Genomic DNA, 23,398 nt, shown 5'->3' on the forward strand with positions numbered 1-23,398 from the left:
GGCAAAATTCTCTTACAGGAACTGAGATATCATATGCATGAATTGTTACACCACAGGGCAGTTTACACTCTTCAAAATCACACTGTTACACGGAACACGGATGCAAGTGCCCATTTGCGTAGCTAATCACCAAAGCAATGGCGAACAAAGGCAAACTTCAAAGCATAAATGGGAGACAGTAGAAATCACAGAACCTAATAAAAATTATTGTATATAACCAAAACAAATCTTAATTACTAGCTGAAAATCCTAATTACCTTCCACTTTAATTTACAAAGCATCATTTGAGAAAAACTCTCCAGTATGCTTCTAGTTCCGGGTATACCATAATGCATCTACTACAAGTGATAACATCTTTCTTCAGTTAATATTTGTCATTCTTGTTCGGTATCCATGTTTAAATTCCTTTAAGAGGAAGAGACTAACGCTAAAAATCAGGCTCTCGCTCACAGCCTGAAGTCTGAGAGCTGAGAGGCGCATGTCTCTTAGTACAGTGCTTGTTGCTGACACCAGTTCCCTGCTGATGTATCCCCTGGGAAGTCATCTGTGATGGGTCACGTAGTAGAATCCCTGCTACCTACGTGGGAGTTCTCTACTGACTTCCCAGTTCTACGTTTGACCTGCTCGATACTAGTCATTGAGGGCATTTGGGGAGTGAATCAGTATATGGGAATGCTACCTCTCTGTCTCTCTCTGTGTCTTTCTTTCTCTCTCTGTCTCTCTCTGTGTGTCTCTTTGTGTGTGTCTTTCTTTCTCTCTCTTTCTCTTTCTCTCTCTCTCCCTCCCTCCCTCTTTCCCAGAATATAACATTTTTTTTTAAAGTTTGACATTCACTTTCTTAACAACTCATGTAACAAAGGCACTGGTCAATGAACTTGACTTTGACTTAAGAAGTGACAACCACACAAGACATGTCCTGAAAAGAGTGGTAATTATTACACTAAGTGTTTTTATGGAGCTTATGCGTCCTAGGGGTCAGCAGCATAACCCGAGCTTAGATAACCAGCACATCCCATCATCTTGGCACATGTCTCAATTCAATCCACTAAGATTCAAGCTGAAGATTTGGATTAGAATTCTTTGAGAGAAGAAATTATTCCTATTACTGCAGGCCAGGTTTAACAAGTACCATCAATAAAGCTGTGAAGCCAGCCCTAATGTTGAATTTTTTTTAGCTGCACAAATAACAAACTTTCACTTCTGTTTAACTAGCTCAGTCTTATTTTTAGTCACAATCAAGAAGGAATTTAGGACAACCTAGAGGAAGTGGAGAAAGAATCCAAGTCGGGATGGAAGGACTACAAAGGTTGGGATTAGGGAGATATCAATAAGGATCAAATTCAAAAGGCAAGGTCAGTGGGGAGAGGAGCCGGTGGAAACAGAACAACAAGCCATGAGATCCAAATCTGGAAGAATCAGAAGCAAAACAAAATGTGGTGTATATATAGGAAATTGGATTAGGACAATTTATAATAAATCCACGAACAAGGATTTGCCACATATGTGACGCCCATAATGTTGAAAGGGTATCATGCAGTATTCAAAAAGCTGTCTGATTTAGACATCACTTGAACATTCATTCTTTTTTTAAAAGATTTATTTTTTTTAACTGAAAAATCAGACTTACAAAAAGAAGGAGATACAGAGAAAAAGCTCTTCTGTCTGCTGACTCATCCCCCAAGTCGCAGCAACGGCCAGAGCTGAGCTGAGCTGATCCGAAACCAGGAGCCAGGAGCTTCTTCCAGGTCTCCCATGCAGGTGCAGGGTCCCAAGGCGTAGGGCCGTCCTCAACTGCTTTCCCAGGCCACAAGCAGAACGCTGAATGGGAAATGGGGCAGCCGGGACACAAAGCAGTGGCCGTAAGGGATCCCAGCGAATGCAGGGCAAGGACTTTAGCTACTAGGCTACCGTGCTGGGCCCAAGCATTCATTCTTAATCTAAAGAAGAATTGAGAAGCAAGAGTTCCCTCAGAAGAAACTGATACTTGTTAACAACACAAACATGGAGAGGGAAGGAAATCTTATGACTTTAGATGAGTTTATAACTTTTTTACATGAATTATAGACATAAAAGGGAATTGTAGGGGGTCTTTTTGTCATTAAACCAAGGGAAGAATAAAATTTAACCTCCGCAAGAAAATATCATCTTTCTTAATACTAATCTAACCATAAAGTATTTTTTGAGCAATGCTCTGCCCCCCCCCAAAAAAACCTTGGCACTCATGTGAAAATGACAAGTTGTCATTATTTCTTCGTCCTTCTACTCTATATACCAGCTATAAGACAAATAAAAGTTAATACAACACAGTTTGATAGCATAAAAAGCTAGCAATCATAGCAAAAGGAGACAGATTCACAAATATTAAGCTAGAATAGAATACCAAAAGACTGCAGCGATAAAAGCAAAGCATTCTTAGAGATTCAGAGTTGAAAATAACTGACAACACACACAAAAGAGCTAGTCTTGGCAAGGTCAAATTTGAAGAACTTTCTAAATGTTCATCTTCCTAATCAGTTGTGTTGTTAAACCTTTGTGGACTATTTATACCCTTTATATTCAGAAGGTTATGTAATTGGGCTCTGTTTTCTTAAAAACATTTCAATAGGGGCCCGGTGACATGGCCTAGTAGCTAAAGTCCTCGCCTTGAACGCCCCAGGATCCCATATGGGCGCCGGTTCTAATCCCGGCAGCTCCACTTCCCATCCAGCTCCCTGCTTATGGCCTGGGAAAGCAGTCGAGGATGGCCCAGTGCTTTGGGACCCTGCACCCGCGTGGGAGACTTGGAAGAGGTTCCCAGCTTCGGATCGGCACAGCACTAGCCGCTGCGGTCACTTGGGGAGTGAATCATGGGATGGAGGATCTTCCTCTTTCTCTCCTCCTCTCTGTATATCTGACTTTGTAATAAAAATAAATAAATCTTTAAAAAAATTTTAATGGAATTGTGAGGAAATAGGAGGATAAACTAAATTGAAGAACATTCTACACCACAATGAATTTAAATGTTTTAAAATTTATGATGAAAGCTAATTAAAAGTTAAGGTGCAAGTCCAGATTAAAGGAGACTTAAAATAATGCAATGACAATGATAAAATCTTAGGCTGGGTCTTGTGATGTCAAGCTCCTGGCAGATAATTACCTCCATTCAAATGATTACATACGTGAACAAAAAAAATTGTTCAAAAATGTTCAACCAACCTTATCCATAATAACACAAAATTGGAAACAATGTAAACATCTATTAACAGGAAAATGGCTAAACAAATTATAGTGTATTAATAAAACAAAGTATGGCTTGTGAATAAAAAAGGTACAAAGTAATATTACCAACAAAAATGCTGACAAATCTCAAAAAATATTACCTTAAAATGAAAGGACCAAGACACAAAGGAATCTATAGTACATGACCCCATATAAACGAAATGTATGCAAGCAATAATAGTGTACAAAGTTAGAAATTAAAAACAGAAGTTGCCTGAAGAGGGTACAGAAATAGATCCGCAAGCTTCTCAAGAAAAATTCCTATGGTAAGACACGTTCTTTCTTGTATGGAATGTTTAAGATATGAGGACAGAGATTTGTTAATACTTTTCAAACTTTACATTGAAATCTACATAAATGATTGCATAGACTTCTCAGTTGAAATGGAAATAAAAAGACTATAAATTGGTTCCATTTAAAGGTTATTTACCCATAGACTAGTCAAGGTCTGATATCCAAAATAAATAAGTTGAACTTGAGATTATTTGGTATTTCCACAGGTGTTGAGAACGATATCCTTTCAGACTTTACACAGCTACCAAGGCAACATTGCCAGGAAAAGCACGAAATCCTCTATCAAGACATGATAGTGCCTATTTGCAGCCAGAAAAGAGAGCAAAGAACATTTGGGATTATAAAAGCAGGTGAGACCAAGCCAGCACACCTGGTCAGACACCATGCTGGCCATCCTGGTTCTGGCGGCTGCGGCCCTGGCCAATGCTCACCATTCTCATGAGCATTTTGATGGGTAAGTCAGCTTTTCCTGGAAAAAACAACAACAACAACAACAAAAAAAAAAAAGGTCATTCCTCCCAAACGTGCACACATTGCCAATTTTAAATTTTCTGTTGTTCTGCTATTTCACTATTCAGCGAGAAGGTGTTACGTGTCAATGTTGAAGATGAAACTCACATCAACTTAATCCAAGAGTTAGCCAGCGTCAACCAGGTAAGGAACACTTATTTTAAAATGTTTGTATTGTGATTCCATCAAAGGAAAAAAGACATGACAGATGAATTCTACTGATAACACTTTGGGCAGTAGGAAATAAGAACTTGAGAACCATTTAGAAGCACCATATCTTCTTTTTCTGCCTCCGTTAAATTGCCATAAACCCTATAGCATTATAAATCCTCGCTAACTTTTAAAAAAATTACCAGAGCGTAACAGCTGGATGAGTTGTAACTGTTAGGAAGGTCATAGAACATCTACTATGCACTCACTTCCCTACTCAAGCACAAGATAAAAATGATCAACGTGGATATTCCTGAGAAACTGGGCTTTTGGCCAACTTCAAATTCATTTCCACATCCCATGTATCATCTGTTCTCTTTGATTTTCTTTCATTCCAAATCAAACAGCTTCATGACCTTGATTTTGAGTTCCGTTAATGATACCATTTGGGGGGGAGTGAATAAGAAGAAGTGATACAAAGTGAGTTTGTTTTTAAGACACTGAAATCTCTGTGTTCCTTAAGGAAAAAAAATCACTAAATGTGGGGTGAGAACTGGCATTTCTAATTATATACGTAATATGTGGCAGCAAAATATTATTGACCACAGTTTCACTTAGGCTAATGCTGTTACTTCATGAACCTATAAATTAAAATACTTATAGCTCATATATATGTAATTTCTCATGTCTAAGGTGTGGGGAAAAGAAAAAGGAAGGAAGATTGTAGAATGTGTCATAATTTCAGACCCAGAAGGTTAGCCTTGCAATAGTCTATTCCAACCTTCCGGACAAATCTGGGAATTTCTTATTCCTCCCTTGAAGTAGCATCCTTGGTTGCTGACTCTGAGAAAGCCTGCTGGAGTATTTCCAGAGGTAGTAGATAAGCTACTTCTCAGAACAGGCCATTTGCCTTCCAACTTATTCCCAGAGTTTTCTTTCTTGCCCTAAGTATTTTGAACACTGCCCTCCCTAACTCTGACCTGCTAGACCTACCTAAACCAAGGACTGTGTTCATCCTCTGGCCTCCTCAGATGTTCCTTAACTCTGATTTCAGACTCTTGATTATTCTGGTCATTTCTAGATAGAGCCTGATCTTTCCATTTCTGGTTCTGTTCTCAGTGCATAGTTGCCGAAATTGATGATCAAGTCTAGTGTTCTCTGATTGATACATTCCACAGAACCATCGCTTGCCTTCATCTGTAAAGCAGACATTTATTAACAAAGACCCAAGATCGTTTTTAGCATCTTTAGAAATCATAGAATACTTATAGCTAACATGAAATCTGTATTCCATCAGGTTATACTTCTCTGTCACAAGAACCTCCCTCAAACAAGTGATCTTTCCCATATGCTTGCCCAATTCCTGTTTTAAGCAAATACAACATTTTAAGTTTCTACTGATAAAATGTATCTTATTAGGCTTTTTCAGCATGTTGAGATCTTATTCAGCTATCTAGAAAAATAATTCTTTCCTGTAACTTTAGAACATCAACAAATTTGGTAGGCACCATTGCCAAACAGCTACCTTTGTCACAGATAAGGAAGCATTTGAAGTGACTCGGGGGTCAGCACAAATCCGAATTCTCCTTCATGGTTCATTCATTCAGTATTTAGTCATCATGAATCTCCAAACTCCCAGAACCAGCGTTAAGCTCTGAAAGAGATTCATTCACCTGTGCTCCTCAGCCACATGGTTTTCAACATCTCTGAGTTAGTGTGCTATTCCCACAGAGTTGACACTGGGCCACTTTCTGGCTTATTAAAAAGGATGCCAGTGCAGACACTTCATCAGATGCTTTGCTGGGATCAAGACTCAGCATTCTCCGAAGTTAGCAATCTCTTCCAATACGGTGACGCTAATTGAGCCTGACTTAGTCTTACTCTGAACCATGCTGGCTCCCAGAGATCACAGCTTCGTTTCCTGAGCATTCACAACCCATCTGCTTCCAGTTTACTCTGCAGCTTTGCTCACTCCATGCCATGGCCCGAGAGCTCCCGCTCCTGGCCTTCACCTGCTCTACCACTTACAGGATCCAAGACTCACCCCCTCCACTCCAAAGTGAGCTCTTCAAGCTCTGATTCTTCCAAGATTGCTAAGACAGTTCCACAACCACATCTGTGGCACTTTTAAGAGTTCCCTAGAATTCAGCACTTTATGATCATCAGAGAGGAATCTGGACGGATGCTCTCTGAGTTCAATTCCTGGCCTTATCATCTGGCAAATGAAACAGGGACACCTTGTAGGATGGTTGGCATATTTTAAAAGGGTTAATGTAAGTCAAGTATTTATAAATAATAATAAAAGCTAAGTAAGCTTTTGTTACTGTTAGTGCCATTAGTTCTGAGATTTTTAATCCTATTAATTCCTTCATTCCTTGGGCCTCAGTATTTTCTTTCCAGAGAAGGTGTTTTTGTTTAAATTATAACACGTGAAAAATTCTTTGCTTATCTTGCTGATAAATTCACCTCTCAGTACAAGAAGAAGCAGGAGACAGTACAATTCCTTCTTGGGAAAGACAGCAGCCAAATAAGAGTTTACCTCTGTCTCTTCCTGTGGCTTTATTCTTTTCTCTTTCTAACAGAATTGAAGAGATTTTCATTCTCCTCAGCAGTTGCGAGCAGCATGATCTGGGCCGTAGTCTTCCTGATAAGATCAGTGCAAGGCCATCCCATCTTTGTATTCATCCTTGGCCATGTGTCCTTCCTCCTAGCTTTTGAACATATCATTTTTTTTTTTTTAAGATTTATTTTATTTTATTACAAAGTCAGATATACACAGAGGAGGAGAGATAGAGAGGAAGATCCTCCATCCCATGATTCACTCCCCAAGTGAGCCACAACGGCCGGTGCTGCGCCGATCCGAAGCCGGGAACCAGGAACCTCTTCCAGGTCTCCCACGCGGGTGCAGGGTCCCAAAGCACTGGGCCATCCTCGACTGCTTTCCCAGACCACAAGCAGGGAGCTGGATGGGAAGTGGAGCTGCCAGGATTAGAACCGGCGCCCATATGGGATCCAGGGGCGTTCAAGGCGAGGACTTTAGCCACTAGGCCACGCCGCCGGGCCGTGAACATATCATTTTGCGAACTAAATGTACTGTTGAGACCTGTGACCACATTGTATTCTACCAGCCTCTCCTTTTTCATCTACATTTGGACAGCAGGGTTTTTTTTTTTTTTCATTGTTATTATTATGTTCTGTGATACAGTTTTGTTGATATAGGGATTCCTCTGTCACTCTTATCTTCCTCTCTTGCTATCTTCCTCTCCCATCATTTTGCCCCCTATTATCATGGTAGTGTTATCTTTTAGAAATCGTTACAAGTCCAACATTCTGCTCTGTATGTGTATCATGGCAATGTGGTTGTAGGCGAAGGCAGAAAATCCAAAATTATACTATCTAGGTGTCTTTAACTGACTCATTGAGAGCCCGCCTTTTATTCAGGAGTAGAGATGCATACTACAATGTGTCTTCACACACTGAATGAAAGCCTGAACATGGCAGTTCATGGTTAGACTCCCAAGAGTAGTTGGTTTCCAGTCACAGGGCAAGAATATGTATTTTGGAAAATATCTTTTTTCTTCCTTACTAGCCACATTTCAGGATGTCCCTGGTTCCACACACTACTGCAACTTGCACAGATTAAGTTCCAATAAAAACTGATAAAACACGGTAGTTAAAACAAAAAGGAAAAACAGAATTTCCCACTGTTTCATTTTGTGTCTTTAGTTAGTTCAATAGCATTTACCAAGAACATTGTTGCACTACACAAACTCTACAAGTCCTCCAGAAAAACCAACACATGTAACAACGCAGTTATGGATTACCATACAGTTAACTAACAACATGAGGAAAGATTATATGTTCTTCATATAATTTCTTGTTGGTAACCAATCAATGTCAAGTGTATAAGCATTTCCATGAATATCTGCTTGGTCCTAACTCTTGCTCACTCAAAGGAGGTACTTTAAAGAAATCTCTTGGATAATTTGATTTAGAAAACAAAAGGAGTAGAGCATTCGTGTGCTTTCAGATGATAATTAACCCACACAGTTACCAGAGTCCCACATGATGTATTTTAATTTTTATACAGATTGACTTCTGGAAACCAGATTCTGCCTCACAAATCAGCCCTCACAGTGCTGTTGACTTTCGTGTTAAAGCAGAAGATATCGACTCTGTCGAGAACTTTCTGAATCAGAATGAACTTCAATACGAGTAAGCTCATGTTTTACAGTTGTTGAAATTCTCTCCCGTGCAGCTATGGCATTCTTAACCTCAGAGACTTTGAGTAACTCCAGGAAGCTAAAAAATAGACCAAGATCATGACATCCTTAGGGTTCCATAGAGAGTGGCACAGTAGGTTCCAAACATGAAGACTTCAATCCTGACGATGTTTGGACTTCATTATTCCTAACGTGAAAATGGTGTTGACTTTTGAACTCCAAATTTTCAGCCAGATATCTCCCCTGCTTCTGCCTTGTGTGATAAATAGAGAATGGGCCAAAACAATGGAAAGATACTTGGACACAGTGTCTGGTCAAGATCCTACCAGCTCTGCTTCGTAGGTGATCAGCTAGGCCTATGAAGAGCATAACTTAAGTCGGTTTGATTGACCTCACTGATTGGGTTTTTGGTTTTTGGTTTTGGTTTTTTCATAGCGAGGTCCCATCACTATCTCTAGTGATAGGAAACAGAGAGAAGTCAGAAAAGAGTGATCTGCCAAAGCCTGGAGACAAGTTGTTTCAGCAGGTGACCCCATATAAACTTTCCCCAAGTACCCTGCTCATCCAGCTAGTCCTTTCAAGATGATCAGTACAGGCGGTAGTCCATTTGTTAATCCAACAAATAGATCATGGATGCACACATGGATTAAACACTGAAAGGGCTAAAAGTGGCCCATCTTCTATAGGAGACAACAGATTGGGGATTAAGAATTTGGGAGAATAGACCAAATGTAGCAGAGAGTTCTGTGCTAGGAAATGAAGCTTCAGCTGAGAACTACAGGCAAGGAGGAGTCAGCCAGGGTGAGAAAGCATACTCTAGTCAAAGAACAAAGCTTGGAAGTGTGAGACACCATGCTGACCTGGAGGCGTAGGCATTTGGGGACAGAAATCCCCGAAGCCTTCAGTGTAGAGCGCAGGTCCTCCTTGAGCAGTAGACAGGAAGCACTAAAGACCATATTTGGGTTCCAGTTCTGAATATTCAAATATTTATCCAAAATCTTCAATATGTGTCCAGAAAATATGACCTAGAAAATTTTTAAAAGAGCTGTTTATATTTTATAGTAAGGCAGAGTAGATTTACAGATTCAAGCCAATCCAAGCCAGGAGCTTCTTCCAGGCCTCACATGCAGGGGCTCAAAGTTTTCAGCCATACTTTGTTGCTTTCCCAGGCGATAAACAGGGAGCTGGGTGGGAAGTGAACCAGCCAGGACACAAATCAGTGCCCCTTGAACATCCCAGCACTTGCAAGGTGAGGACTTAGCCATTGAGCCATCATGTCGGGCTCATGACCTACAAATTTTAACATTAGAAATTTTCTTTGGTTTTCCACATCTTAAAAATATATAATAGTATTTGTTCTATTGATAACTGTATGAACTGTCACCTGTGATGTCTTAATTTCCATCAAGAGAAGTGGTGTAGCGTTATACAACCTCTAAATGTGTTGGAAGGAAAATAAGACTGGATCCCAACCCTGGCTCTGAATCCTCTTGACCACTACATAGGGTAATAATGGTCGTCATCCTTCCAAACCTCAGTTTCCTTATCATAAAGTGAAGCTACAATCCCTCTCTCAAAGAGTTGTAGTGATATTGACATAAAAGAATGTGAAAATAAATTGCAACTGACACTCGTACTGCTGAGAATGCTGCTATGGTTGATAGCTGCAAAAATAGAAACTATTTGGGTGGGTTTTTCATTTCTTAAATTGTTTTATTATTTTCCTTGATACAGCTTGATAGGTATGGGAAATTCCCCTCCCTTTCCCCTTCTTCCCTCCTCGTTCTCCCCCCCCACCACACATACACTGTTTTCCTCTGTATTATTATAATAGTATGGTCCTTCAGTAACTGTTACAAGTCCAGCATTCTGCTAGTTATGCGTATCATGGCACTGTAGGAATGGGCAAAGGTAGAAAATCTAGTATCATATTGTCGAGATATATTTAGCAGTTTCACTGGGAGTCTTTCTTTTATTTGGGAGTAGAGATGCATACTGCAATGCATCTTCACTTCTTAGTATGCTAGTCTCCATTATATAACTCACCCATTTGTTTTGTATTTTGCATGAAGTTTGTCTTGTATCCGAGAACAGTCCTTTGGAGACTGGTTGTTTCTCCAAGTGTAATGGTCTCCAGTTGAGACCACTTGGTTCATTCTTTATGGCTGTGTAGTATTCCGTGAGGTAGATGTACCATGGTTTCTTTATCCATTCCTCTTTCAATGGATCTCTGGGTTGTTTCGATGTCTTCACTATTGTGAATTGTGCTGCCATGAAAGTAGGGTTGCGGGTCACTTTCTCATATGCAGATTTCACTTTATTTGGAAATATTTCCAGGAGCAGGATAGCTGGGTCATAGGGTATCTCAATTTTCAATTGTCTGAACACTCTCCCTACTGACTTCCATATCTGTTTAGCCATTCTCATGCCTCACATAGCTTAACTGTCTGCTTTTGCCTGGGGCAAATATCAAAATGTGACCTTAAGTGCTGGCTGTCTTTAAAACAGAAAGATAACCTAGCAAATTTCAGAAAGTGATAAGATGCATGCCTATGACATGTTGCCCTTCCTCTTACACTAGAAAGGACTTCTAACATCCTAGCCTTTAGGAGCCTTCAGCAGCATTTACAAGATGGTTTCTTTATAATTGTTTTTAAAAAGAGAGATCAGAAACCAACCCTAGCCACCTGGATAATGTCTTCATTGGACTCAAATCACAAAACAGTGAAAGGCTTTTCAGTCACCTGCCAATCATTCACAGAGCTAGCAGTAAATTCACTCTTTTTTCCAGTGGTAAATTTTCACAATGTCGTGTATAAACATTGCCTCATTCAGAACATAGGATTTTCCCTGAGGGTTAAGATCTTGTTAATTTTTGCTTTTCTGTTCACTGCTGAGTTCATTTATACCCTATAATTCCCTAAATATTAAATAATAATAAGTCCCTGGTAATCTTGAAGAAACACGCGAGCAATATCCTTGCTGGGGCTGCGAACAGTCGCTGTGCATCCCATTATTGCTTCACATGGTAGCTACTTCGTATTTGGACAGTTTCCTGCTGGCAAGGATTTGCAGTTGTGTTTGCTATAGTTTGAACCACTCACTGTACCATGTCCACCAAAATAACCTTTCAGATCTTCCTTGGTTCCTACTTCCTCAGCAAGACAAGTGTCATTTACTGACACCTTCTAAATCAGATCCTGAAGTATGGAAGAAATTTAAAGTGTTTGCAAAATGAAAGGTAACTAGTTTGGAAGGTCTAAGTTGCACCCTTAGTTGCAGAAGCAGTAGGAATCTGCTGGTGTGATCTCCAGCTTAGAATTCTGAGGCTAAGCTGACTGGGCAGCCATAAGAATGCTTTTCTACAAATGACAGAAAGATTATTTTCATGTTTTCTCGGAGAGAGACTGAGTGCTGCCAGCCATCAACATGATCATTCTTCTATGTACGTCAAGAACATTGTTCTCTGTAAGTCACACTGGCCCATGCCCTCCAGTACCCATGGCTCTTAGAAGTGTCTTTCAATAGCACCGGGCCATATTATCCAGGAACTAAAAGTGAATCATATCTCCCCTCCCCTCTCAGACAGCCTGTTCCAGCTTTGTGGGGAGTCTTGGTTATTTAATTTGCTTGCATGTTTAAAAAAAGAAAAAGGAAGAAGTTGGATGGCACCATAAAAGCAGTGATTGGAAGTATGAAATCATGCGCGTGCCTCTGCATTTTGGAGCCATAATGCAATCCCTGTTATATAAAGAGGCATTGTTTTAATCTTCTAGGAGAGAAGCTCATTATTTAGTAATAATATTCTATAATACAGCAGAAATAGCACTTTGTCCTAAATCTAATAAAATAAAATAATCATAAGGCTAGACAGGATCATCCAAGGTCAATTTCTTGCCTTCAGGAAAAAGCCAGCACCACAATTCAACATCATAATGGCGCTCTTTTGTAAGTTACCAAAGAAACTTACTCTTGGGTGTCATCTTAAATTTAACTAACTGTGTTTTATGGTTCTTTGTCCTGGCTATTGATGAGAAATCTTTAATATTTAACACAGCAGCAACTCTAACAGATTATCCGTTCTTAGTATCAAACAAAACACTACCCTTCATATCATCGCTGATTCTCCTAAACAACTTGAACTTGAGGAACAGGTGCAGATCAAAGCGTGACCATATGCTCTGGAAGCTCTGCTGCCTCTCAACCTAGAGCTGGTTCCTGATAAATCAGATATGGCCGTGGTAATGCCGCTTGATACAGATGTTCTCCAAAAGTCTTTTTTTTAATGCTTATTTTTATTGGAAATACAGGTCCGATATATGGAAAGGAGATAGATGGAGAAAGATCTTCCATCCACTGGTTCATTCTTCAAATGACCACAATGACCAGGCTGAGCCAATTTAGAGCCAGGAGCTTCTTCTAGGCCTTCCATGCAGGTGCAGGGTCCCAAGGCTTTGAGCCATCCTCCACTGCTTTTCCAGGCTGTAAGCAGGAACCTGGATGGGAAATAGAGCAGCTGGGGCACAAACTGGTGCCAATACAGGATCTCAGCACTTGAAAGGTGAAGATTTAGGCTAACTGAGCCACCAGGTAGGGCCCATGACAGAAAGTTGAGGTCAAGGAGTGCCTGGAAGCACTTAACCAGTGGGCATCAAATAGGAAGGCATGTGGCTTAGATTATATTTTCATTGTTTTTGGAAAAAAAAAAAAAGGAAATCTTCCTAAGTGAGGGCAGATGTCATTTACGATTACCTCTTAGCCTGTTGTTGGTTTGGTTGGTTGATTGGTGGGTTGGTTCTATTTTTTGTCCTGTCGTTCAGTCAGAGAGTAAGGTAGAATGTTTTTGTTTTTGTTTTTTGGATTAATATGGAAATGTTTTTTAATGTGTGTTGAGTATTTTTTCACAGGTCCAGGTTTTTGTTTCACTTGCTTTGCTGTACTTTTTGGCCTATTTCATTTTTTTGTTATCCTTGAAACTGATTTTCCTTGTCTTTATTCTGGCTTTAGTTCCTGCATGTTGACTGTCCTTTATGAAGGTGTTTACTGGCAAATTTTTTATTTTTTCATAAACCTTGGAAAACAATTGTATGAATGATTAAGGCCACTGAGTTTAAGTCAAGTCACTGCATTTGAGGATTGAAGACATTGATTATCTACTGAGCAAATGGCCCCATTCCAGTAATGAAATTAAGGAAGAGGGGTAAATGTCTTTTTTACATCAATTTATGAGTCATATAAAACTATTTCTCAACCTATCTTATAACAACCTATTTCATGTGTTAAATACAGTACCTACTATAACCACTGAGCAGGCCAAACAAGAGTCTCCTGAAAATATCTGCGTCCTAAATTCAATGTTATGTTACATTACAAATAGGTCTTATGGTTATAGGTGGAATTAAATTCCCTGATCAGCTGGCTTGAAGTAGGGAGATGATTCTGGGTTATTCAGGTAGGTACAATAGAAACACCAAAGTCTTTAAATTGAAGAGGGAGCAGTGCTGTGGTGTGGGAGGCTAAGCCACTGCTTGTGAGGTGAGCATCCTATATGGGAGTGCTGGTTGCTCCACTTCCAATTCAGGATCCTTTTAATGTGTCTTCAAGAGCAGTGGAAGATGGCCACATGCCTGGGTCTCTGCTATTCACACGGGAGACCTGGAAGAAGCTACTGCCTCTTGGCTCCTGGCTGCAGCTAGGCCCATCCCTGGCAATCTTAGCCATTTGCCAGCAGATGGAGGATCTTTCTCTCTCTCTCTGCCTTTCCAGTAAGTAAATAAAATTTTTGTTACTGTTTTAAAGAAAAATAATCAGTACAGAAGGAAGTAGAGAACAGTCAGACTGACTGGCTCGGAGAGGGAAGGTGTGTGCTCCTGCCAGTTTGGAAGCTGGAGGGGGAAGGCTGCAACTGAGGACAGCAGGCAGCCATAAGGCGACAGTGAGCTCCAGGAAGCACTCTACCTGGAGCCTCCAGAAAGGCTCTGGATGCCCTGCTCCCAGCCCAGGGAGACCTGCTTTGGTCTTCTCATCTATAGAATTGTAAAATGATTCATGCTGTACTAAACCACTGAATTTGTGGCCTTTTGCAACGTCCATAGAAAATTTACATAATACTGATGGCTGCTCAGAAGAAACATTGCTTTCTACAAAATAAACGTTCAAATCGGCTCCCTTTTTAAAACACTCTCTTAAAACAGTTAAGAGATTAAGATAGTATTTGCATTTTGTGAGAGGCAGATATCACGTTTTAGCAATTTATCCCATTTTCCATAAATGGGCACAAGTTCATACTCAAGTCCACCAAAAGAAGGAGTGACCAGGAGGGGGATCACAGGATGTCCCTGACAGATGACATCAGAGTGGCCTTGGGGCAGCTGGATGAAAAGTAGACTTTTGATGTTTGGCTGCTATTCCCTGTGTGTCAGATAAAACCTTTTCAAGGCTTGGCTCTATGTAGCACAAGTTTCTGCAAGCTAGTCTGTAATGTTCAGTGCTGTCTTCGATGCTGTGGGTGTCCAAACTAGCTGTCCCTTCCAGACACACTCCCATCTCACAGTAACAGGGGACAATCAAGTCTTGCATATTTACCTTCACGTATGCCTTTGAAAATTATTTTAAGTTCTTCAGAAACTTTGAATCAAGCCCTGAGCAGCTCAGGTTGAAGGTCATGAGGTACGCTCCAATGTCAGCATGGGAACCCTTGGAGAACGCACTGTACCAGCTTCTAAAGCCCTGGTTCTGGGGTCGCCTGTGTGTTCACTGGAAAACTATTCTCCTGTTCATAGCAGCCCCCACTTTGATTCCTCGCAGGGTGCTGATAGATAACCTGAAGCATGTGTTGGAGGAGCAATTCGACAGCCAGGTCCGAGCAACTGGACACAGCTACGTGAAGTACAACAATTGGGACACGGTATGACACACACATTTAGAAAGACGTTGCTTTGGAAATTGGACCAGTATTATCCCATTAACCCAAGAATGTTTCTGCTTGGTAGATAGAGGCTTGGACCAAAGAAGTGGCCGCTCAGAATCCAAACCTCATCTCTCGCAGTGTCCTCGGAACCACATTTGAAGGGCGCTCTATTTACGTCCTCAAGGTAATTGTTTTTTAACCATGACCTTGCCACGTCTGAGGGCTTTAAATCAATGGATGTGAACACATTCACATCTGTTTCACAGACATGCTAATCCCAAGCACCGTTATAACTCTTTCCCAGCCCATCTCCCCCAGGGACTCAGAGTCTCCAGCTTCTCTCATCATACGTGGATTTTTAAATCATTATTTTGATTTATTCAAAAGGAAAAAAATGCAATAAAATAAGAGAGCAGTCCTATAAATTTCACCACATTCCTGTAAGCAATGTAAATGATCGTCTACCTTGATGAAATTCTTCTCTCCCAGCTGTTGTTTGCAAATCCATTTGCTAAAGAGGTTCATAAACTTCACGTCTATCAGACAACATTACACCACGTATCAACAATTTGTTTCTGTCATCTAACACCATTTTTGTCGCGTAATTCTAATGAAGGAAATAAAAAGACGAATAAGCAGAGAGAAGGAAAAACTCTTACAGGATTAGCAACACTCATGATTACTTCTAATTACTCATCCAGTTGTCTTGGTCATGTCACCCAATAATAGCAGCTGGAAATCAGCTCCACGTGAGTACAATGAAGCTGGGTAATCAAGCATCTTTTGAAAATATGAGCTTGTCAGGCTTAATAAAAATAATAAACAGCCATGTAAGCCCTGAGCTCCAACTTTGTGTCTAGAGGCAAGAGCACGCTGTGCTGGTGTAGGATTTTAATTTAATCACGGGCTGTATCTCTTGCTGGTGTCAAGTTTCGCCTGTTGAGTACAACACCCATAAGGTAGTGAGTGTTAACCCCTGAGTGCTACATGATAAATCAGTTTCCCTTTTCCCTTTGTTTGCAATAGGTTGGCAAAAGCAAATCAAATAAGCCTGCTATTTTCCTAGACTGCGGCTTTCACGCCAGAGAATGGATTTCTCCTGCATTTTGCCAGTGGTTTGTGAAAGAGGTCAGTATGTACAAGTGATCTTTGGCAAAGAGAAGTAGAAAGCGGTTTTAATCTCATTTCATTTCTGATAATCTGGCGAAAACAAAAGAAAATAACACAGAAAAAAAATGTGCACAATTCCAAGTTACCGTTTGTTTGTTTATAAACAAATAAGATTTTTAAAAGGAAACTTCCTTTATTTGAATCTCACTTGTTGAATAGCTTTGTCACCCACATTTTAGAGGAGAAACTGACGGTGACTATAGTGGATTAGCCATCCTAATGCTTGCTGGTCTAGTAGCTCAGGCATTCCTCAAGACACCTGCACCCCACACTGTTCTGTCTGGATCCGATTCCTATATCTTGCTCCCAGTTACATGTTCCTGCTGATGCGACTGATGTTCAAGGAACTGAGTCCCTGACAATCACATGGGAGACCTACCTTGAGTTCTTGACGCCTATCTTTGTCCTGGCCCAGTCTTGAGCCATTGCACATATTTGAGACATAAGCCAATGAGCAGAAGACGCCACATTGTCCGTCTATTCCCATGTGTGTTTATGTGTATCTTTGTCTCAAATTTTAAAATTAAAAAAAGTAAACAGCTGTGAATAAATCATCAACTGGACCATGATAATATATTCCAGAGTAAAAGAAAAAGTACATCGTGGTCTCTACTGCCCATGATAGGATTTTTCGTTCTATATTAATTCCAATGATACAGCATTGTAAATCCCTTTAAAAACTAAAATCTTAAAATATCCATGAGTTCACACTGCTCTAAACAGATAATACAATCAGCAAATTTAAAAAGAAACAAAAGACTCACTTTTTCTTACAAAATAATTACAGCTAGTACATGTACAAAGAATAAGTCAGATATAAAATCACCAATAGAATTTCTCAGTAATTAGCATTTTAGGTTAATCCAGAGATGATTGCAAAATGAGCAAGTGAAACTTCAAAGAGAAACAAGATATTTGCACAGTCAGAAAGTCAGTCCCATCAAAGTATAGTAACTAGAAAGGAAAGACTGAACAGTAGAGACACCTGGCAGAAATTCCCTTAACCAAATGTTCAAGGTTAACATCACCAATACAAAACAGGACATGCTTGGGTCACTGCCACCTGTGTGGAAGAGCTGAATGCGTGCTCCTGGCTTCAAGTTAGCCAAACTCTGGCTGTTGCACACATTTGAAAAGTGAAGCAGTGATGACAGATTTCTCTCTGTGTCTCTCTGCCACTAAACATAAATAAACGTCTGAAAAAGTTGAAGTAGATAGATGGTGCTGTAGCTCCCCAACAGGACAAGCACAGGCTTTATTGCATGCAACCGTAGCAGATACATACATGTATGAGTGCAGCGTCACAAAGAAAACAGAACTCTTCACACATAGAAGGCCTACACATTGTAAAGATTATTCCAACCAGCTCATAAAAGGCTTGATTTTTATTCAACATGGTTCTGAAACAGAAGAACTCTAAGAAAGTAGAGCTAATGGGGTGATTGATAGATAAGTGATCACATTGCTTAGCAGAAGAAACTGGTCCTGTAGAGTTCCTTCTTAAGAAAGAGGATGCATTAGACTGCTTGAAGAGTTGGCTACAGCAAATCCCAAATCCACTGGTGTGAGTTCACATAACTTCAGGGACATCCTCACTCTTCTCGCAGGCTGGAAATTTCTCTTAAGTAGATCATCTATAGGAAGCTCCACAGGAAATAAATAAATGTATAGGTGATCTGTCCCCAGGAACACAGATAGTCACTCATAAGCATTCCTTAGTTATTGGGACTACAAGCTATGCTCATATCTCACTACCTCTGGACAAACTGTAATATTTGTCTCAAAGGAAGCTAGAATATATATTATTTGAAAGTCTTTATTAAATCACTACTCCTCTTTAGAGTGAAAACTGAAAGTCAAATATAATAAGCGAATTACTTGTGGGTGAATTTCAAGTCCACTAGAAGCGGAGAAGAACTATAAACAACAGTTTTAATAAAAAAAAAAAAAACTCAGTAACCAAAATTCTAGCTTTTTTAAATAGTGAAGTTGCCTACCTCAGCAGGGGACACTGGTCTCATTATACAAGTCAACATCCGCCTATGCTAATTTTGTCAATGTTGTAAATTCCGTCTTCCATGAAATTCTGTTTTGTAATTTACGCACAGGCTATTAACAACTATGGAAAAGATACCGTCACGACAGAACTTCTTGACAAGTTAGACTTTTATGTTGTCCCTGTGGTCAATATCGATGGCTACATTTACACCTGGACCAAGGTAAATAGAGCAATACTGAAAGGGCCTGGTGGGATTCAAATCAACCACTTTCTGTTAGATGTGTCCTAACTCCATAATCCAATTTCAGAACCGGATGTGGAGAAAAACCCGCTCTACTAAATCGGGGACGTCCTGTGTTGGGGTGGATCCCAATCGAAATTTTGATGCTGGTTGGTGCCGTAAGTATCAGGACAAATATTTTGTAGATGTTAGCTGAAAAAATGTGAGGGAAAATACATTAGAAAACACAATAGGGTCTACAAACAACAAATGTCCGTATTTTTAGAGTTCTAACTTTCTGAAGGCACATGGCAGTTTGCTAACACATTCAGCCAAAATATATTGAACACTCAGCAGTGCCACATGATGGAGATGTAAACTGAATGAACAAGATGTAACCCTATAATTCACAGGATGTACAATCCAGAAAATCTAGTCTAATGACTGTCTAGAGATAGCTGTGATATTAGCAAATATTTAAATAAAACTCTGATACAAATTAGCCTATAATGATCCCATTGTATAATACTATACAAGGACTCATGGGTGATTTTACATGCAGCTTTTTATCATGTGAGGTAAAACATAGAATCTTAATAGTGTGACTAAAATGTATAAACAGTTTAAAACACAGTGTCATTGAGAATGATGACAAGGACTCCTATGAAAAATAGCTTACTCCTTAACTTGAAAGTTTGCCAAGTTCCCTGAGAGAACTGCTACAAGTCGTCACTTGTCTTTCCAGAATTGGGAGCCTCCAGTAGCGCTTGTGATGAAACTTACTGTGGATCTGCCCCCGAGTCTGAAAAAGAGACCAAGGCCCTGGCGGATTTCATCCGCAATAATCTCTCTTCCATCAAGGCATATCTGACAATCCACTCCTACTCCCAGCTGCTGCTGTACCCTTACTCCTATTCTTACAAACTCCCTTCAAACAACGCAGAGTTGGTAAGTAGCCCTGATAGTCCTCATGGCATGTTGCTGGTTTGACGGTTCTAAATTCTAGTTCAGAAGAAAGTGCAAGGATAACAACAACTTCTACCAGTTCCTTCATTTATTTCTGACAGTAGGAGTGAAATACTTATTAAAGATTTTAAGAAGAGCTGTATATTTTGGTTAAAAGAAATGGGATTTTGATGAAAGGACTGGACCTTTCTCTGGTTTATTCACTGATCTTCAGAAATGATGGTCATTGCATTCCCTCTGGCCTCATCACAGCACTGACTCACGTGTTAGTTTCAGGTGATTGGGGTAACTGACAAAGTATTAGCTACATCCATAATCCTTAGCAGGGGCCATTTGGTCAAGTCATCATGAGCTGTATTGGATGATTTGTAGAGCATAGATGCTGTCGTTAAGAAGTTGCTTCATTTGATTGATGTGGAATACAACCATGAGGCCTAAAACTGTTCCACTGTTTGAGCCGATGGGTCACAGAAAGACGACAGTGACCAAAAGATGTGACTCAGTCCTTACCGGATAGAGAGAAGAACACCAAGAGATTTAAGAACCCCTGACAAAACAATTAGCAAACTTGTTTGGTGATCAAGATGACCAAAATTACATGAGCAACTAAATAATAGGAGCTTGGCACTAATCCACATGAAAATATATCACACATCAACACCCACATTTTTAAAAAGCAGATTTGAATCCTTCAAATGAATTTTTTTTTATTTATGAAACATCTGACTGCCAGAAGTTAAGCCCAGGAATATAAAAGAACAAATACAAGATTTAAAATATTTCAGCTATGTCACCAAAAAAAACCTCTTTCACTTAGCCAATGACATAGCCATGTGGCCTACCTAGATGCATAAATCTGAAGATCCAGTAACCTTAAGCTTTGAAAATTATTTAGTGGTCTCACATTCAGTTTTTCAGAGATCAAATAAAATATGCAATACTTTTAAAATTTTGTGAAGAACTAAATCAGAAAAACAACAAACTCTGCTAGAAAATCGATAGCTAATAGCTGGTGAAAAATATTCAAAAAGCTTCCCATTTTGCTTATCTGTATCTAAAAGATAAAGAAAATGCTGTTAGTTAGAACCACTAAACATTTCCACTTTCCAGTTACATTGAGTGTGTGTGCATTCGCAGTGGTCACTCCTGGTCCTGCTACCACCACAGCATGGGCTTGATCAGTACCTCCTTTCTGTCCCAGATTTTAACCATCATAAATGAACAGGAGAGAGTATGCAGCTTGCTTAATGTCTATGGGCATATTTAAACTGAATCACATCAGGAGAGAAAAAGTCAGTCATAATAACTAAAGGCTAATGAGTTAGTGATGTAAATGTCAAGGCTAAAATTGTAAAATACATGAAACATAGCTACAATTACTATAACCAGTCTGTGAGAGCTAGTCCTAAACATGAATATTAAAAGCTCAAATGAAAAGAAAAGCTGAACGTGCTCTTTGGAATTGACCCGCTCCACTAGGTTCGGTACTTTTTTATATGGAGAATAAGTTAATATTCCATGCCTTACATAAGTTAGGGTATATTATGAAACAGCTTTTTGACCACTGGCTGCATGCAACAATATCCTTGTGTTATAATCCCCTACACGTCTACAAACTACCCATTAAAAAGCCAGTAAGTTCTGCCTTTGGAACTTCATGGATAATTTTTGCTCTCTCCTGTAGAAGTTTTGTCCAGGAGAAGACCCAAAACTCAAAGTCAGACAATTTACTGAACCAATTTGTTTGTGCCTCAACTGATGTGAAAATGTTCCAAGTACAACCTGAGTCACCAAGACTTTTCTCTAATAATCACTTCGTTATTTAAAACCAAGAAAAGGAAACTGGAGAAAAGAGGGTGCTGTTCAAAATTTTGTCCTTCAAAATTGTTTTTCAATTCTTTATTTATTTATTCATTTATTTGAAAGTCAGAGTTATAGAGAAAGAGAGAAGGGGGTGGACAGAGAGAAAGAGATGGTGGTTGACAGAGAAAGATCTTCCACCACTGATAAATTCCCGAATGACCTCAGGGAGTAGGACTATGTCAGGCTGAAGCCAGGAGCCAGGAACTCCAGCTCTGTCTCCCACAAAGATCCAAGGATTTCAGCCATCTCCCATTGCTTTCCTGGATACATTAGCATGGAGCTAAGTCAGAAGTGGAGCAACCAGGACTCAAACTAGCACCCATATGCGATGCCTACGTTGGAAGTGGTGGTTCTAACCCATTCTGCCATAATACCAGGCCTTGTCTTGACTTCTAAGTAATAAAGCAATAGTAAATCAATATTTTCATACATCAAAGAATTATATTCATAGTCTTATCAAAAAACAAAAGCACAAACCACAATATAATCTTTTAGTTAGTTAGCTAGTTAGTTTTATTGCAAAAGCAGATTTATAGAGAGGAGAGACAGAGAGAAAGATCCTCCACCTGCTGGTTCACTCCCCAAGTGGCCACAATGGCTGGGGCTGAGCTGATCCAAAATCAGAGGTCAGTAGCCTATTCCAGGTCTCCCACGTCAGTTTAGGGTCCCATCCTCCACTGCGTGCCCAGGCCACAGAGAGTTGGATGGGAAGTGGAACAGTCAGGACACAAACTCTTGCCATATGGGATTCTGGCACCCACATGAGATCCCAGGACATACAAGGAAAGGACATGGCCACTAGGTCATTACCCTGGGCCCACAGAGTGATATTATTCTAGATTCTTTTTTTTAAGATTTATATTTATTTTTGTTAGAAAGGCAGATCAGATTTGTGGAGAGGAGAGACAGAAGAAAGATCTTCAGTACTCTGTCTCACTCACCAAAATGGTGACAACGGTTGGAGCCCAGCTGATCCTAAGCTTCTGCCAGGTCTCCCATGTGGATGCAGAGTCCCAAGGCTCTGGGCTATCCTCTGACTTTCCAGGCCACAGGAAAGGAGATGACAGGGAAGGACTAGCCGGGACATGAACCAGATGTTTATTTTAATACAGAACTGATAAATGCAGGGGAAAAGTGCATGATATTTTTTTGTCTTTTCTAAACAAGATAAAAAAATTTCACGTGACTAAAGTGCAAAATTTAATTAGACTTACAATCGCTGACTTAAAAGTTGCTTTAATTTCCAATCATCTTTTCTATAGTTAAATTTTTTGTCCGCTCTCTTAAAAGAAATATTTGAATGTCACTAGTAGAGCCTAAAGTAAATGTTATTTGATGACTTAATTCACTCCATATTTGAATTTAGTTTGTCACCCCAAAGCAACTTTTATCTTTTGAGTTCCTAGAAATCCTTTCAACTTTTTCTTATTTTGTGTAATTCCAGTTCACTTACTTCCAGAGAACATTTTGGTATAATAAGCTTATAATTATGGTGCAATTACAAATCCATGTAGAATCAAAAGGGAATCTGAGTCTCTCAAAGACAAGATATTGACATTTTCATAGTTTTCATTTGCAATAAGGATTTCAAGGGGGAAATTAAATCTTCATCTAAAAAGATGAATGTTTGATCCAAATCTAATGCCTCTATATTAATTCTTAGATAGAGAAATGTGTGCCTCGTTCAGAAGTTAAATGTAGTAAAGGATTAATAAAATGAATTCTTGTATCTTACTCCAAAATAGATAACTCAGAATTTCCTGATGAGATGCAATGATGATGCTATCATACACAGAATTTGGCCTAATCACTGGCATAGATGTGCTCTTTATTTC

The 23,398-nt window shown here is 39.6% G+C and overlaps 1 protein-coding gene across 1 annotated transcript in view; it reads left to right on the forward strand.

Annotated features, from left to right (window-relative positions):
• Positions 1 to 3,759: 3,759 nt before the first annotated feature.
• CPB1 (carboxypeptidase B1) overlaps positions 3,760 to 23,398 on the forward strand; it is a 30,131-nt gene continuing 10,492 nt past the window's right edge. Inside the window, exons 1-9 of the mRNA XM_058661412.1 lie at positions 3,760 to 4,006; positions 4,131 to 4,206; positions 8,303 to 8,427; positions 15,243 to 15,342; positions 15,428 to 15,529; positions 16,372 to 16,473; positions 18,624 to 18,734; positions 18,823 to 18,913; positions 19,480 to 19,682. Of these exons, the coding sequence (XP_058517395.1) occupies positions 3,936 to 4,006; positions 4,131 to 4,206; positions 8,303 to 8,427; positions 15,243 to 15,342; positions 15,428 to 15,529; positions 16,372 to 16,473; positions 18,624 to 18,734; positions 18,823 to 18,913; positions 19,480 to 19,682 (981 nt within the window). The 5' untranslated portion in view covers positions 3,760 to 3,935. The remainder of the gene's footprint in view (positions 4,007 to 4,130; positions 4,207 to 8,302; positions 8,428 to 15,242; positions 15,343 to 15,427; positions 15,530 to 16,371; positions 16,474 to 18,623; positions 18,735 to 18,822; positions 18,914 to 19,479; positions 19,683 to 23,398) is intronic.

This window comes from Ochotona princeps, chromosome 3, assembly GCF_030435755.1.
Source record: "Ochotona princeps isolate mOchPri1 chromosome 3, mOchPri1.hap1, whole genome shotgun sequence".
Lineage (NCBI taxonomy): Eukaryota > Metazoa > Chordata > Mammalia > Lagomorpha > Ochotonidae > Ochotona > Ochotona princeps.